At 46.5% G+C, this 18,550-nt stretch overlaps 1 protein-coding gene across 1 annotated transcript in view; it reads right to left on the bottom strand.

Annotated features, from left to right (window-relative positions):
- The window catches only part of LOC129078596 (O-acyltransferase like protein-like), a 44,733-nt gene extending 29,102 nt beyond the window's left edge, over nucleotides 1-15,631 (bottom strand). Inside the window, exons 1-4 of the mRNA XM_054583376.1 lie at nucleotides 15,620-15,631; nucleotides 14,507-14,621; nucleotides 4,620-4,759; nucleotides 3,282-3,360 (exon numbers count right to left, since the gene is read on the bottom strand). Coding sequence (XP_054439351.1) covers nucleotides 3,282-3,360; nucleotides 4,620-4,759; nucleotides 14,507-14,621; nucleotides 15,620-15,631 — 346 coding nt within the window. The remainder of the gene's footprint in view (nucleotides 1-3,281; nucleotides 3,361-4,619; nucleotides 4,760-14,506; nucleotides 14,622-15,619) is intronic.
- Nucleotides 15,632-18,550: the final 2,919 nt, after the last annotated feature.

Genomic DNA, 18,550 nt, shown 5'->3' with positions numbered 1-18,550 from the left:
CGTAAAGACAGAGGTAGAGATTGGAGCACCCAGAGTATGGTATTTGTTGTAGGATCCCCAAGGGGAACAAAATATGCCACCACAAAGTGCCTCAAAGGATGTAGAGAGGGGGCCTGACTCAGAGAGAAAGCCATTACCAGAGAGAACTTTGAGCGGAACGGCCCGCCGGTCTGGCAAGGCAAACATCCAATCACCAAACCTGTGCTCCTCTTTTGTCCCGTGAATTGCTCTCCCCTCCTTGGAAGCCCAGGCCCCATCCCACTCCTTAGCCCAAGATGGCGTATGAGCCTCAACTGCCCAACTTGTCCTTGGGTCTCCTATTTCTATGGGGCCCCCCATACACAGGAAATTCAAAATTTGTTTTTCTCCTGTGAACCTGTCTTATGTCAATTTAATTACTAGACCAGTCAAAGAACCTAGAAAGGGAGGAGTAAAATGTTTTTCCTCCCCAACGATCCCTAGGAAATGAAACACAGTGACAGTGAACTACGTGGACATGAATTGTTAGGGACTGTAACTGGGTTTGTAATCCTCGCACCCAATTTTTATCTAGAATCTCAGCACCCTGGTGTTACATATTTTTATTCTCAGGAACCCACACGACGTCTGTTAGTTGAAATTTTACATCCTACCGCAACCACACTGTGCAGTTTTTTGCAACATGCCCCGCTCCGCCCAGTCTTTTTCCCTCTCTCTGCAAAACTGGGCTCATTTCTTTCTGGCTGATCTGCCATGGTCTCCATGAGTTAATTCCCTGTCCTCCCACTCCCGATGAGTAAAGTCTGCACAAATAGCTTCCTCCTGCGATTGCTGAGCTGGTTACCCGACATCTGTAGGAGAAATACTGGCAACTCCATCAAAACGCCTTAAGGAATAGCTGACAAATCCTTTCCAGATGGGGACCTTCTCCCCCGGGCCAAGGCCCTTCCATTCGGGCCCTGTCTGCCGCCTCCGCAGAGAGGCTGGGGGAGTGCCTTCCAGCGCAGGCGGACGCACATCCACCCGGTCAGCTCTGCTCGCCCTAATCCCTTCCCCAGTTCCTCAGAGAATCATCAATATATCTTTGTAAACGAGAACAAATTGGTGGTTGCCAGATTGGAGGGGTTGGGGAAGATGGGCGAAAAAGGCGAAAGGGATGAAGAAGTACCAATTGTTAGATATTAAAAGAGTCAGGGGGATGTAGAGTGCAGCATAGCGAATATAGACAATAACAATAATTCTGTACGGTGTCAGACTGGTACTAGACTTACCAGGGCGACCACTTCATAAGGTATATAAATGTCTGATCACTATGCTGTACACCTGAAACTGATATGATATTGCATATCAACAGTAGCTGAAAAACAAATTAAAAACATATCTTTGTAATGATAATAGTTTCTAACCTCCCATTTTATTCTAATGTCAACTCTGACTAATAAGCTTAGCATTAAGGACACTAGGCTAATTGACTAATCTCTTAAATAATAATGAACAGTAACTCAGACTTAGGGAGCCATTTATTCACTTGAAATGCTAATTTAATAGCAACTCTGCACATTCATCTTTTTCTGCCAGAATATTTATGACTTATTCAACAAGAATTGAAATTGACATTTGATTTGTAACAACTGGGTTTTTTTTTAACAGCGCATTAAATATTTGGTTAGATAATTAGATCATATATCTGAAGCTCTAGAGATAATCATAAATTCAGAGGACAATTTAAGGTTATTGAAAACTCACTGCAATAGAAACACTTAAAAGAGGACCTTTAATATACGTGTGTGATGTTGTGATACAATAAAAAATATATATTTGGTCTCCATCTCTGGTCTTCATCCCCAGTTCCCGGGACAGAGCTCCGAAAGCCCTTGGAATTTCCTGAGTACTAGGGATCAGAGGAACATCTGCTGTTATTCATAATATGCCCCTTTCAACCGAATTTGCATTTATGCTAATGAGTTGACTCCTGGAGGTTGGGGGCTGGTTGCCTAAAGAACCAACCATGTGCTTAGGGGGTTGGGAATTTCAGCCCCATCTCTGACCTCTAGGGAGGAGAGAGGGGCTGCGGATTGAAATCAGTCTCCAGTGGCCAAGGATTTAATCCGCTGCGCCTGATGGAAACTCCAAGAAAACCCTGCGCGAAGGAGTTCAGAGAGCTTCCATGCCGAATACGCTGAAAGGGCAGGCATGCCTGTGTCCTGCCCCACATACCTTGCCCTGTGCATTTCTTCCACTTGGCTTTTCCTGAGTTTTGTCCTTGATCATAAGCCAGTCGTCATAAGGCGAGTGTTTCCCTGAGTTCTGTGAGCTCTTAGAGTAAACTGTCAAATCTGAGGCGGGGGTCACAGGGACCGCTGCCTTGCAGCCAGGTCCGATGCGGGGGCAGCCTTGGGACCCACCACTTCCAGCTGGTGTCTGGAGTCGGGGGCAGTCTTTTGAGGCTGAGCTCTTATCCTGCAGGGTCAGCACTACCTGCATCATGTGAGGGCGGAGCCCACACGTTTGGTGTCAGAAGGGTTCTTGGAGCAGATAAACAATGCTTTCCTTTTACTAAGTTGCAGTACTTCATTGGAGAACGAGCATTAACGTGAGAGACACTAGTCATAACAACTTTAAAGCTCTTTGAAATTTTTGAAAGAATTAGAGGAAATCAAAGAAGTTTCCAGGTGGATTAAAATATATCTGCTCCGCATGGTTAAGGTCTGAAATAATGGGAAAGCCACAGAGAGCTGGGTCTAGACCGAAGGTCCCTGTCCACCTCTCACTGTACAGAGGAAGACAGCAGAGTATGGGGAGGTAAGTGACTTGCCCAGGATCACACAGCTGGGAGGTGACAAGCAGGACCAGCGCTGGGCACTCACCACGAATCCATTGCCGCATGGGCCTCACGCAATCCCAGACCAGCAGGGCACTCTGGATGTGGCCACAGGCAGGTCTCCTTGGGCCTTAGCCCACTGGCAGTCGAGAAACCGGACCCCGCCCACCCCCTTTCTTCAAGCCCACCAGGCAGCTGACTGTGAGGGAAGATGGTTTAGGTTTACAATTTTATTGCATGAAAATTTAGCTCCTGCCTTCTCTTTACCGTCTTTCTCCTCCTTTCTAACTTCTCCCTCCCTCCCGATGTCGCCACCCCCACGTCCAAGCTCCCCAAACTCCACGAGTCTCAGCTTATTGCATTTATCAGGGTGAAAGGAGGCTGGATCCTTAAAGAACAGCCTTTCTTGGCTCCGAGAGCCAAGGGTTTTTCAGACTTTATGCAGAGACGACAGTCTTGCTGCATATTCTTGTGAACCTACCCAGCTGGGACAGCGCAGTCACATCCTCTTCTGCACAAGAATCTGGGACACACACGCCCACGCTGTAGTCAGCTCCATCCTGGGAAACACAAGGCCACAATATGATGGCTTAACGTTAGCGTTCGTGGACTACGCAAGACGATTTCTAAGTAAGCAACGCTGTGGGGCTGCCCTACCCATGAGTTAAGTACACTGGGAAAGGAAAGAGAAAAGCATTAAAGGAGAAAAGGTTTGCTGCCTGCTTTGGAAATGGCATTCCCATAGCAGAGTACTTCCAGTGAAGTTACGGAACATCAGCCGCACTCATATTTCAATAAAAATATGCTCCCACGCTTAATGTAGCTGATTGTGTAGAAAGCAGCCTCCAGTGCGGGAAGTCTGACCGGGGGCATCTCTCTCCCATACAAAAAGTTACCACTCCTACACTTCTCAGCAATAATGCCAGCTTGTCATTTCTTCAGAGCAGGACACAAGGTGTCAAGGAAAGATTTTACTAATAAATCAAGCCAATAATTAGAATGCCTGCCCCAATAAAGCAAAGGTCAAATTATAAATAAAGATTTCTGGGATGCCTCTAAACATATAACTTGAATGATTTGTGTAGGCCTGACCTTTTGCTCTGATATGAAAAGATTAACCTGCTTTGAAAAATAGGATATAACATTTGTACACACTGATTTGATTACACCCTGAAGCAATCTTCATAATTTTCCTGGGGGGGCTGGGTGATAATCTGCCTCTGTTAGACCATTTTATGCTATGAGTATCAGATATAGAGTATAGATATGAGTATAGATATTTTTATTATTTTATACTATTATGATTAGCCAACCCGTTATATGTTTTCTTGGAGTGTGGTGACACACATAGTCTATCTTTTCATTTAAACGGGAGGCTGTGCTTTAGCTAGTTTTTTTCCCCCCAGAAGTGCAAGAATTAGTATGCTTTGAAGATAGTGCGCCCTGTGACTTCAGACAACTGACTCAGTGAGTCATGAAAGTCCCATCCCATCTGGAGGATAACGTCAAATTCCCGTCTTGCTGCTCTGTGGGTTCCCCACGAAGGTCCTTCAGGGGTCTTGCCCCGTATAATACCACGGGAGGAACCTCTGAAGGCCTATGTGGTCTGTGAATTTCCATTGCCTCCCATAATGTCCCATGCTCAGAACATGCAAGCCACTTTCTGCCACTGTGTACAATTTAATTTTAAGCTTTTTGCAAAACATCTTCATAGTATTTTTTTTTAACTTAAGAATAGCAATCCGTAGAGTCGTAATGGGTTCAGTATCATGAGGTGCGGTTGTCCTTCAAGAGCCCGCGTGCAGGCCCCCAGGCTCACCTGCAGGGGGCGAAGCTTGCAGTACTGCCCTCGGAAGCTCCCTGAGGGAGCGTAGGTGGAGAGGCACTCACTGTACGATCCCAGCCTGTCCACGTTTCCACTGAGCACGTTGCTCCCAAGCTTCCCCACGGAGTCATACACTGGGTTGCGAAGCAAGAGAAGTGGGCAAAGTTAGCTTTCTGGCATCACTTTCAAACGAATTTATATGCACTTGCTTCCACCATTTCAATCTATCAAAGTTAAATTACCAAAAATAGAGACAGGCGTGCTCAGAGACCCCTCCCTGAGCCTGCATTTTCAGCCCCAGCCCTCTCTTTGCGGAGGGAGAACGATGATGCGCGCTCACGTGTTGCTCGACGCATGTCCTCTCATTAGTGGGTGTTCTTGGTTAGGTGTATTTTCAATCTATACACATGACTCTGTGCCTCAGCTCTCCTGCTTCTACATGAGCCATTCAGGGCAACATATGTACTGTTTATAGAGTTGCTGTGCCCCTCTGGTCCAGAGATTCGTCGCCATCTTAGACTCAGCTACGTGTTCCCAGGTGACGGACACATAGAGGGCCTGGGTCACAAGGGACACAAATACTGGGTAGATGCCACCAGACTGCTCCCTAGAAGGGCCACCCCAAGGATGCGGGCTCCTACCTCTTCTTTGCGTGGTCTAGCTTTCTTACTTTTGGTGGTCAATGGCTATAAAAGAATGCTCAGTTGTTTTAATTTTCATTTCTCTAATTCCAAATAAGCCGGGCTAATTTTGTTGGTCAGCCATTTAAGTTTGCTTCTCTGGAAAATATGTTTGTATCCTTTGCCCTTTTTTTTTTAAGATTTTATTTATTTATTTTTAGAGAAGGGAAGGGAGGGAAAAAGAGAGAGAAACCTCAATGTGTGGCTGCCTCTTGCACGCCCCCAGCTGGGGATCTTGGCCCACAACACAGGCATGTGCAATGGGCCGTGACCGGGAATCAAACCAGCGACCCCTTGGCTCGCAGGCTGCCGCTCAGTCCACTAAGCCACACCAGCCAGGGCCCTTTGTCCATTTTTTACTGGTTCTTCTCTTTTTGATTTGCAAGAGCTCCTTATTATTCAGTATATTGGTCCTTGTCTACCTGAGTCATTGAAAATATTTCCTCTCAGTCAGTCATCTGACAGTTCTTTATCTATGGTTTCCTTCCTTGGACAGAAATCTTTTCTTCTGAGCTTGCAATTTTCGGTCTAGTCAAGACTGGCGACATAATTTGCAGGGTTAGTGCAAAACGAAAAGGTAGGGCCTCTTATTTTAAAATTATTAAGAGTTTCAAGATGGAGCCAGCAAATCACACTTAAAGCAAGCTTGGGGTCCTTTAAAGGGCGGGTCCCATGTGACTACAAAGGCCACATGCCTGTGAAGCCAGTCCTGGCTCTAATACCAAAACCATATGATTTTATTATTTTAGGCTGGTGGTATGTTGAATATTCTGCCTTAACACTGTTTTTTTCCTCCCCCAAGTTGAGCTAGTTAGTTTGTGGACCATTAATCACTCATACAGATTTCAGAAAATTCATATTCAGAAAATTTTCAAAAATTTCAGAAAATTTCAGAGAACTTCAGAAAAAGTTTATTGAGCTCCTCAAAACATCCAACTAGAATATTGATATTGCTTCAAATTTATAAGTTTTATGGGTAGGTTGACATCATTTTTGTATTAAGCCATCACTGGATATCAAGCAATTTACTCAAATCTTTTGTGTCCTTATTTATATTACATTTTCCCTCAGTAATCTTAAAACACATTACATGGACAATTCCTGGATACTGTATAACTGGCTAGTTTCCTTAGGGCTTTATTTTTAATTATATTTTCCAATTGATTGTTGCTGGTGTGGAAAAACACTATTGATTTTTGGAATTTGTTCTGGCATCTGGAGAATTTGCTGAACTTTCTTATTGGCTCTGCCCACATTTCTTCTTCTCTCATCCTTACACTCTTTTTTCCCCTTTCTTTGTCCTATGATGGCGGAAGCTGACGGGTCCCTGGCGGCCGCTCCCACTCTGCCCTCCCTCCACTCGGACAGGACGTCAGCCCGCTCCCAGGACTAGTGTGGAGGGCGGGAGTCACAGCCCGAAGCCAAGCCCGGCTGTCGTTCACCTGATGGCGGTCCCCTGAGAGGCTGCAGGATGGCCGCCACCCTGGAGGCTGTCCGGACCCGACTGTCCTCAGCCTCGCAGGTCTCCGGTCCCCGTCCCCATCCTGTGAGCTGCCCCACAGTTCACTGATAAACTAACTCTGCTTTTTTGCAGAACCTGATGTTCCCAGGGACCTGGGCACGCAACACCGCAGAACCTGCCCCGGGGAAACACACGGGTGCACTCTGCAAAGTGCTGGGGGCAGAAGTGCTTATAAAGGCAAAAAACTGGGAACAAACTATTAGGTTGAACCACATGGAAATTCCATTTTATGGGACCAAAACAGTTTAATGTCGGCAATTAAGGCAGCTGAGGGAAATGCTCCAAGACATATTATTAGGTAAAAACAAAAAGTTTAAGAACAATATATATATTTTTTTTTTCAATTTTACAAAACAAAACAAATATCTTTCTAGTGGATAGACATGCGCAAAATGCAAGGAAAGAGTTCCAGAAAGTTCTAGAAATAGACAAACCCATTGATAACAGCCATTATCCAGGAAGGGAATGGAGAAATGAATAAGGGAACCAAAAAGACAAGCTTTGCCTCTATTTTGATGGATTCCTTTACAATGAGAATAGCTTCATATGTTAGTAACTATACTACAATAGTCCCCCCTGATCCATGGGGGGGATATGTTATAAGACTCCCCCACCCCCCATGGATTCCTTAAACTGGAGATAGTACCAAACCCTATCTATTGTACTGTTTTTTTCCTATACATGCACACCTATGATAAAGTTTAACTTATAAATTAGGTACAGCAAGAAGTGAAGAGCAATAACTCATAACAAAATGGAACAGTTATAACAATATTCTGCAATACAAGTTCCATGAATGTGGTCTCTCTCTCAAAATAATCTTACGGTACTGCACTTGCTTTTTCACTTAAAGGAAGCGTTTCACGGCTTCTCTCCGGCCTGCCCACATGGCCGGCATCACTACTCCTGTGCTTGGAAGCCTTGTAAAGTAAAATAAGGGTGACTTGAGCTCAAGCACGGAGACACCACAAGAGTCTATCTGATACCCTCGCGAGCCTAGTAAGTGACTGTTCAGGCGGGAGTACCCGCAGTGCACAGTGCGAAGACGCTGGACAAAGGGGTGAGTCACCTTCTGGGTGGAACGGAGCAGGACCTCAAGAGATTTCATCACGTTACTTAAAATGGCCAGAGACTGAAAACCTATGAATTATTTATTTCTGGAGTTTTCCGTTTAATATTTTGTAACCAAGGTTGACCACAGGTACTGAAACCACCGAAAGCAAAACAAAGGATGAAGAGCGACTACTGTAAAAAACAATGAAATGTACAAACAATTGGGATACGGCCACCTCTCTCATTTACATTGTGAATGTTGCTTTCACCACACAGGCACAGCTCAGAGCGCTGCGCCTAGGTTCTCGATCACCACAATAAAGCAACTACCGCAATAAAGCGAGCGGTAGTCTTTCTGCTGGTGGCAGGTCTGGCCTGCGATATGACATCTGTGAAGCGCCATAAAGCCAAGTGCAACAAGATGAGGTGTGCCTCTACAGGACTGAGTCGTTTCAACGAGGCTGTGTGGCCCACAAAACCACAGATAATTACTATCTGGCCCCTTAGGAAACCTTTGCAGACCTCTTGTCTAGAACTGATTTGCGACCCTGGGCACACATTAGAATCACCTGGGGCATATTTTTTAAATCTTCATGGCCAGGCCCACCCTCACCAAGGGTGACTGAATTGGTCAGGCTGGGGCTTGGGCATGAATTGGTTTTTCAAAATTTCCCCAGCGATCCTACACACAGCCAGGTGTGGCCGCTTTGATCTTTCGGATTAATTCCAGGCTCCTGAGCGTGGTTTCAAAGGGCCTTCGCGACCAGACCTGCTTCTCCAGTCTCATCCTCCCACCTCCACACCCGTTTCCTCTGCTCCTCATACAGGACGCGCCAGGCCCTCACTTGTCTGTCCTTCTGCCTGGAATGTCCCCTCCTTCCTGCCTGCCTGGAAACAGCTGACTCATCCTCTGACTCTGGGCTGAAGGACACTCTCTCCCACAGAACATTCCAGACTCTTGCTTACTGTATCACCCCAAAAGGCATGGTCTTGTTCGCCTGTCTCCCGTGTGAGAGCAGGAACTTGTCTTTGTTAATGGATCTCTCAGAAGAGCTCAATAAACATTTGCTGAATTGAATTGAACTTTGAAAAAATTAAGTTCCAATACCCAAATCCAATTCCACGAGTGTATGCTGAGGCCTTCCCCGTGTCAGGAAAAACAAGAATTTTGAAAGCTGCATGTACTTCTTACAAATAGACTAAATGACTTCCAAATTCCCTTCTCCATCACCATCTGAGCATCCCCAACTCTGCAGCCTGAAATTTAAGGATCTGAAACTCTAAGAGTTGAAGGAGATAAAACAAGAAAGGTGTCAATACTGAGCTTGTCTTCAGCCTTATAGGTAAAACCTTGAAGGAGGAATCCAGAGGGATACTTAATTCTCACTTGAGAAGATTCAATTCTAGTTTTCTTTCCAGATGGTGTTTTGTTTTGTGAACTGGTGTTCTTGGATTGGATTTATGGTTATTTTGTATGCTAGGCAACTTTTCAATTGCATCAGCTTCCTTTTTGATTAAAAATACAAATGGACAAGCTGCCCTTTTCCTGCCTTACCCTTAATAAGCTTCTGTCAAGGGCCTGAGATGCCTGGTCATGGGCACCATCCAAATCGAAGTCCAGTGTGACTGTCCTGGAGGGAGGGGCAGAATAAACTAACGATTCGTCCCACCTGCTACTTCAGATCACATGGCGGCTGTCCCAAGTTTTCATTATGAAAAGATTAAAAACAACTCGTTTCATTTCTGCTGGGCTAATTGGCAGACAAATTTGTTTCTCACATGATGGCAATGATATATGGGTATTAATATGCAGAGTTGATTAATTTCTGGGTTTGAATGGAGGAAAGCAAGATCTTGGCCAATGGTCTTAAATTTTAAAATATGGATGCACCTGTACAATGGAGTTGAAGGCAGCAGAAGCTTCTAGAATGTTAAGCCACAAACAGATCCCAAAAGTGATGATTATCTTCAGCATTAACAGCAAACATATAGATAACTGTGTTATACTGGAGAGTTTTAAAAATGAAATTGAGTAGTTTCTGCCCTGTAATTGAGGATACAGGGGAAATGCAAAAAAAAGAAAAAAGAAAAAAAAAAAGCTGACCCTCTGTTGCCAGAGATCTCCTTGCTGGTAAGAAAACAAGCAGAATGTGCTATCAATTTGATGTCCAGCTTCCTGAAGCAGGCTCTGTGCAAACACGTCCTGGAAGTCTCCCTTGTGGCTCATCAGCTCTTCCCTCAGACTTGCAGAACAAGCACAGCGTGTGCAGTAGTGTTCTGTGACTGCTGTAACAAATTCCCACAAGCTCAGTGGCTTTAAAACACAGACACGCAGAATCACTGGGCTGAAATCAGGCTGTCCCCAGGGTTGTATGCCTGGAGGCCCCGGGGCTGAATCTGCCCTTTGCTTCTTCTAGCTTCTGGTGGCTGCCCGCACCCTCGGCTTGTGGCCCCATCACTCCAGTCTCTGCTTCTGAGGTCCCATCCTCTTGTCCTCTGTGTCTCAAGCCTTCCTCTGCCCCCCTTTCGGAAGAATATATGTGACTGCACTTGGGGCCCACCTGGATAATCCAAAGTAATGTCCCCATCTCAAATTCTCTAGCTCAATTACATCTGTAAAGATTTTATTTTCATATAAGGCCACAGTCACAGGCCCCAGGAATTAGAATGTGGAAATCTTTTTTTTTTCGGGGGGTCGGGAGGCATGTTCCAGCCGGGCACAGCAAGGAAGTCAGAAATCCAGCTAGCCCGGAAATTTCAGTGGCGCCCACTGTGTCTCCCTTCCTCTAGGATGAGATTCTCTTGGTTTCAGTAACTTCTCTGTCCCCAGCCCCAGCACCTGCGCAGGGGTCAGCCAGGCTGACAGCTGGTGAAAAAGGAGGCACCTTCTGAGACGGCAAATCAAGTGTCAATAACTGGTCCACCACTGATGACCAGAGGAGGGCAAAGGGCTCAGCTGGGGCCAGTGACCGGCCAGCCCCGCGAGAGCCTCCCTGCGCCTGCCTCCCACCCCTAACAGGGGTATCCACCCCAGGCCTGGGCTTCTGCAACGGGAGAGGAGACACACAGACCAGAGGCATGAAAAGATCCTCCAGGAGATGAACATGACATGCTAGGTAGTAGGGTCAGGGAGGAGGGACCTGCAGGGCGAAGAAAATGTTACAATGAAAGTAGTTGCTGGGGAAGATGTCGAGGACGTTATGAGACTAGAGGAAACGTGAAATGAAGAGCCCCACAGGCTCTTGGGAAGCAGAAGTCCACTCCACCCACCCTCCATCCGCTCGTCCCTGAGGAATAAAGTGCAGAAAAGGCAGAAATCATATGAAACCACAAGGGCCACCGTGTGGTGGGTGCGGAGTTAATTCCATACAAACAGCTTCGCCCTGCAAGGTTCCTGCTGCAGACGGACAGTGTCACAAACGGGCCTGGCAGGACTTTGAAAAATGGCTGTGGCGGGGGCTGGTCCATCTCAAGAAAAAGGAGTTCTGGGACCTGAGGCTGCTCTGTTTTTTGTTTTGTTTTGTTTTCATCTCAGATCAAAAGTGCATGCAGTTCTGTGCTCTGCCTGAGACACCATAGCTCTCTGTGTTTTTCCCTAGGGCGGTCTTAACAAACTCTCACAAACAGCATGGCTTAAAGCAACAGAAACCTACTGTTCCACCGGTCCAGAGACCGGAAGTCTGAAATCAAGGGGTCGGCAGGATTGGTTCCTTCCGGAGGCTCCGAGGGAAGCTCAGTTCCATGCCCCTCTCGTAACTTCCATCGGGGGCGGCCATCCTTGGCTCCCCTTGGCTTTCCCTGACTTACAGACGCAGCACTCCAGGCTCTGCCTCTGTCATTACATGGCGTTCTCATGGGCCTCTATTTCCCTCTTACAGGGATACCAGTCATTGGATTGGGGCACTCCTTAATCCAGCATGACCTTCTCTGACTTTGACTATGTCTACAAAGACCCTATTTCCAAAAACAGTCACATCCACAAGTACCAGGGTTAGGGTTTCAGCATATCTATCTGGAGGACACAGGTCAACCCGCAACACTCTCCCAGTGGGTACTCTACAATGCTGCCAATCGGCTCAGGAGGCGGGAGTGCAGAAGCCCCGGGCCTGGAGCGAGAAAGCTGCTGTTTGCTCGTGGAGGCCGTGGCAAGTTACGGGGAGGAGGGATTCCTGGATGGCCGACTTCAGGGAACTCTGACCCCAGCTCCCTTCCGCCAGACAGAACGTCTCTGCCTGAACTTCGTGGACCCTCTCTTCCCACCTTCGTCCTCAGGGCCCACCCTCTGTTAGGGACCCTGCTTCTCACCATCCCCATGCTGTGGATTGCAGATGGAGATCTGAAACATTAGGCAACATAAAACATATTAAAAAGCACAAAGAAAAAAAAAAGAAACATCTATGTTCCCATTGCCCAGCTTCAAATATAAAACTTTAGCTCTCATCGGTGTGGCTCAGTTGGCTGGAGCATCATCCCATAACCAAAGGGTTGTGGGTTTGATCCGCAGTCCAGGCCCATTTAATACTTCTTCCTTGTACTGATGTCTCTCTCTCCCCTCCCCTCTCTCTAAAAGCAATGAAAAAATGTCCTCGGGTGAGGATGAAAAAATAAAATAAAGCTTGACCCATCATTTGAAGTCTGATGCGTCCCCAGTTCCTCCCCACCCTAAGTACCGCCCCCTCTCCCCCCACCTGCTTCAAGGCAACCTCTAGCTGAATGTGGAGTTTTTCATTTCCAGGCCCATTAAGAGTTTATACTTGTCTCCCTAAACTGGAAAGCGCCTTCATTTGCATTTTTTAAAGCCAATACATTGGATATATTCTCCTACAGTGTTTTTCCTTGGTGTTATTTCTGTGTATTCCCTCCATATTGGTACATGTAGCTCTGCTTCATTCCTTTCGCTGCTGCTGTTTTTTTGCTTGTTTCTCTTATTACTTATTTTAGGCCCTGATGGAAAGTACAGGCTTGGGGACAGATGACCGGGGCTCACATCCTACCTCTGCCATTTATTTCAGGCAACATCCTTTACATCTCTATGGCTCATTTTTCTCATTTATAAAATAGAGATAATAAAAACACCCTCCCCATGGTGGGGAGGGGGGTACTAAATGAGAAAACCCCCACCCAGGGAACTGTGCCCGCCATAAGAAAGTACTCCCTAAAGATTGACTCATTATTTTTCCATCCGCAGGAAGACCATGCTGAGAACAAAGGTCAGAACCACACGCCGGGCTCAGAAATCTCAGGCAAAATGTCAAAGCAAGGATGTCGAGTGTTCTCTAATGTGTTAGAATGAAAACCAGGAAAACAGCTGTAGACAGTCGTAGTCATCCATTAAATTAAGCGATTGTCCTCTATCCCGTTTATGTAAATCACTCAATTCTTCCTTGGACCATTCATCTTAAGGAACTTTCCTTAACTAAAAAAATGCTTTCAATTTTCAGGCTTCTATAGATGAAGCATCGCTGGTGCGTGATGAGAGGAACTCGTAAGGCACATAAAGTGCTACCATGTAAAGCTGTGGCCGACAGGGGCAGAACGTGCCCCTGCTCATCACCATGAATCCAAGCCAGTCATTGTACCTTCTGGATTTTCTCGGCCGGCTTATTTGGCCTGGGTTTGTCAGAGTGTTCCCTGTAAACATCATCACGTGTTGCAGCCAAACAGAATCAATTCTATCGTGGGACTTGAAAATGGCTATTGAATTCGTTTGATTTACTGTACCTGTTCCCACCATTTCATTAAATTTCAGGACATCTAATCCAGCGTCGAATGGCAATTGCTTCTTTCAATCATGTGCTATTTTGAATGACCTAATATTAAACCCAAACTTTTGTTTACCTCTATGACATATATTGATGCCACAGTTTTCCAATACAAAATAAATGTGTTCAAAACGGAAATGGAAATTGCAATGACTGATTTTCTGGCTTTGGAAAGAGCAAGTTTTTACATTTCTAGTGGTTTCCATGAGCATCAACACTGAATCATTCACCCACAGAAGTTACCCTACTGAAAACAAATCTGATATCCTGCCTCCTTCTGGCAGGAAGGTATGTGTCCCGTCAGCTGCAAGGATAATTTAGGGAAAACAAGAAAAATAAATAAATACAGCAGCCTGCCGTCCATCCTTAACACACGCAAAGAGGTTTGGTGACCATCGAACTTCTTCCAGCCTGAGCCACTCTATTCACCAACACGTGCCTCAGAATTTACTGTCATACATGTAACAGGCAAGGCTTGTTCCCTGAATAATTCATTCTCAAAAGCAGACTAAATGTCTAGAAAAAGAAATAACACAAGCTATCTCATATGGCAGTGAAATGTTACCAACTTCAACAATAATAACAGCATCATACATTTCTTAAACCATTTTCATCTTATTAAGAGGCTGGTCTTCACAAGATTCCTTCTGGCTAAAATTGATACCTCTTCCTCTATTGCCTTCTGTGAGAAAAATCACCCCCCCAACCTTGATTCCTGGCGTAATTTGTAAACTGAGGCTCATCTTCTCTTCCCCCATTTGGTTCTGTTCTTTTAATTCTCAAGAATTTTTCTAGAATGCCCCAGCATCTAGAAAACCTCAGGCAGCACCCTGTGTTCACCTACCAAATGGAAAACCTACTTACTTCTTAGAGCGTATTCTTTGGGCTCCACTGAATTCAGATCAGAAAGGAATTCATCAGTGTCTTGCATGCACTTGAGAGAAATGTTTCTTGCAGGAAAAACAAAGGGTAACTGAAACTGAAAAGCAAGCAAACAAAATAGTAAAGGCAGGACCATCATTGTCCCTTAACCTGTCAGGATAAACTCCCCTCTCAGACAAAGAGCCCTGCATTTATGAAACACTAGTCGATAACATGTTGGGGAGGAATGTGATATTGGTTGGTCCTTAACATGCAGTGACAAGCTGTGTCTCCTCAGCCACCTGCAAAGCGGCCGAGATCAACAAACCATGGAAACCGATTTATACACAACTTGTTATTGTTGAGTAAAATTCCGTGGCTGTGGGGGCCGCTGACCACCTGGCTTCCTTTAGTTATGCAGATTAACGTGGATAAGGCTAGATGTTCTCTAGTTAGCTGTTCTTGCGTGTACCTCTGGGTGTATGTATATACACACTGAGGATGTGAAGTGGCAATATTTGTTTTTTTCCCAGAATGACTATAAGTGCAACCTCTGAACATTCGGATAAGTGATACACAAAGAAGGCCCCCTCCCAGGCAAGACCATCTGGGTATTCCATGCATCTGTTCATGTGTTCGCTGGACTTGAAAGTGACATAGGCGTGGGAGTGTTGAACTCCCCCCGGCCACGATGCAGTGGGACAAATAAGCACATATACTGTCTCCTGGGGGTCAGAACACATGTCCGGGGGAGGAAATGAAGCTGACAGAAGTCCACAGGGGTGGTGTTCATCTACTTTAAGACAACATAAAATGTGTGGGTCTGGATTTCTCAGGGTGTAAATATTGTCTTTCCAGAAAGGCTTTCTTTAAATAGCAGCCTCCTCAGCTACATTTAAAATGCGACGCCAACAAGTCCGCACCTGTGGGTGGCTGGGGCTCAGCCGGCCCTCCCGTGGCTCATGGGCTTCACAGGCGCGGCACCATCCCTGGCCCCCAGCTCTTTGTTTGAGTCCATGGAGGCTGCTGAACAGAACCCCACAGACCCCGTGCCTGACGAGCAACAGTCATTTATGGCTCACACTCCTGGAGCCTGGAAGTCCAAGATCAAGGCACCAGCTCGGTCATGTTCTGACGAGGACCCGCTTCTGGGTGACTGAACAGAAAAATCTCTAAAACCTGGATTTATTTCCAAGTCAGTTGTTGAGATGCTGTAGTCATTGAAAATATAAAATGGCTTTTAGAATTCAATATTAAGTATTCCATCTTTTGTCAACTGAGGGGTGGGTGGTAATATAATGTACAGAAAACATACCCACCATTTAATCATTAGTAATAAAAAAGCACTTAAAATTATTTTTAAATACCACCTAAATAACAAAGATAATCTTACTTTTAAAAAAATCTTCACCCAAAGATATGTTTTATTGATTAGAGAGAGAGAAAGAGAGAAGCATCAACCAGTTGCCTCCCACTGGGGATCAAAGCTGCAACCTTGGTGATGTGCCCTGACCAGGGATCGAACCCACAGCCTTTTGGTGAACAGGATGATGCTCCAACCTACAGACCCACACGGCCAGGGTGGTAATCTTACTTTTCCAAGACCCTTCTGTTTGTCCCACCTCCTCAGAAATAAAATAATGACTAATCAAGGTTCGAAGAGGCTCAGTTGTTTTATGAAGACATTTTAAGCACCTATTTTATGTAAGGCAATGTCCTGCGCGTGAAAATCGGGCGGGAAAATACAAAATGCCTACCCTGTCTGGAAGCAGGCCTTTGTCATTTCTTGAGGCAGCAGCAAACAGCTTGCTGATTCTGCCATTAATGTCACATTTTAGTCAAGTAACTAGCTCTGAGGAAAAGGGAAAAGCATTAGGCCTCTCATCCTTTGGCAATGAATTTGTAGAGACAAGGATTTGTCTTTGCTGATAAGAATAAGGATCAACTAACATGATCCTAGGAAAATGCAACCTCATAGCTGCCAAATGAAAAACGCCTCTTGCAGGGGGCGGGCATGGAGACCGCGGGTCAGAAAGCAGGCAGAGTCCAGGGACCAGCTCAGGCCATTCACCCGGAGCACGGCAGCCCGTCAGCGAAGAAGCCCACGTCAGCAGAGGCGAAAACCCTAGGAAAGAAAATCACACTGCATGAAGAAGTGAAGAGAGGCAAAGCGCGTGTTGGTGCGAGCAGGCACCTTTCAGCAAGGCGACCCAGGAAGGCTCGCTCTGAGCAGGTAGCTTCTGGGCCCACCAGACATCAGTGAAAGAAGTCCAGGGAAGAAGAGCAACTCAGGGAAGAGCATTCAGGCTGAGGGAAGAGCAGGGGCCAGTCCTGGAAGGAAGTGGGAAGAGTGCGTTAAAGGAACAACCAGGAAGACGCGGTCGAAGGTGAGGTTGGTGAGGTGACAGCATGCGGGGGACAGAGGCGTGTTGGGGTCTCGTGGTTACAGAAGGGCATACACTTCCCTTTATCTCGGTGAGTCTCTTCTGGAATAACTGATGTTGTCATGTTGCTGGGATGGTGTGTCATTCAGAGGGAAGCAAGCGTCCAAGCTCCGAGACGTCCGTCCCACCGGGATGTTTGCGCTCCTTCGTCCGAGACGTTCAGCGGTTCCTCGAAAGCAGACAGTGGGGGAGAGGCTGAGGAAGGTCCACATGCTTTCCCCCACGTCTTCATCCTTCCCTTTTCCTGAGCAACAAGTACAAGTCACAAGGTAACACTCCATCCGTAATCACCATGACTGCTGCCACCGTGTCACCAGAACAAATAAACTGAAACTGCTGCTGCATCATCGGCTGGACAGCCCAAGCAGGAGCGCCGTGTGGGCCCAGTGCTGACCAACCCATGCCTGAGGTTAGCCTACCAGGGGATCAGGGACAGTGACCTTCTGGCTTCCAGAGCAGGAGACAAGGTCCATTTCTTGCCAAGAGTCACGCAATGGCAGATTCTCCAACCCTGGAAGGGAATCAGATGCTGAACTGACAAAAATCAAGAAAAATGTCCATTACTCCTACTTGCAGATGTATCTGCTACCCTTCCCAAGATAGGGCCCTTCGTTCCCTCGGACACACGCAGCTCTGCTTCCCCTGCCTCGTCAGCATCACACCATCCTCTCCAATCAGTGGCCTACGCGTCCCCTGTGCTTTCTCATCAAATAAATGCTGTGTGTTCCCCAGAAATAACCAGTCTGATTAAAGTTGACTAGATGCGAAGGTCAGAACTAAGTTACCCTTGGGCGAAACCACCCTTTCTGGAACTGAGTTGGAGGTGTGACGTGGTGGATTCTAATCAAAGAGCTCCCCTCGCTGAAATGCCACCCTGCGAAGCGTGGTGTCGGAAAGGGATGTGCCACGGGAGTGTGACTTACTGCCATGAAGAGAGGAGAAGCTCCAGGACAAGCAGCATGCGGCGGAACAGCAAAGCCAATTGAATAATCAGTTCCTTCAATGCTAGGAAGCATTATAAACAGTGCTGCTTGGAGTCAGAACTAACCTCCCAGATTGAATTTAGAAGCCAGCAAGGCATGTTTTCTGGGAACTGCCATTCTGTTTCCTTAAGTAAAATACTGCCACTAGGGAAAAGCTGTAATTCCAGAATAAACCTGCTAAGGTAATTAGAAAGAAAGGGTAAGTGTGGAATGCAGCCGTTCCAGCTCACAGCCTGCCCACAGGGATGAAATGCATGTTGGTGGGAAGACGGGTCTAGAGCAGACACTTCCGGAAGCGTGAGCTGGGTATGATCATTACGATGTCCCCAACCCGGCACCCCAGATCCATCACGCACCCCTCTGCCCTGCTCTGTACCCCACCGGCTGACATTACAGACCATTTCTGGGGCTTCCTTGCCCTCTAGCTTCGATGTGGCTTAGGCCTGGGGGCAGTGCAGGCAGGAAATCTTTGAGTATGATGGACAGCTTCCCTGTAATTCCCCTCCCACCCCTCCTTACTTCACCAGCGCTCTGGCTCCTATGGAGAGGCCCGGGTCCACGGCTCCATCTTCGCCCCTGAGGGTGGCAGTGGCTCCCTACCACTGCTAGTTCCTGGGGGA

The sequence above is a fragment of the Pteronotus mesoamericanus genome, unplaced genomic scaffold (genome assembly GCF_021234165.1).
Source record: "Pteronotus mesoamericanus isolate MK-2021 breed Mesoamerican mustached bat unplaced genomic scaffold, CSHL_Meso_final contig_74, whole genome shotgun sequence".
NCBI classification, from domain to species: Eukaryota; Metazoa; Chordata; class Mammalia; order Chiroptera; family Mormoopidae; genus Pteronotus; species Pteronotus mesoamericanus.
Note: the sequence above shows the minus strand (reverse complement) of the source record. Positions and strands in the feature narration are given on the sequence as shown.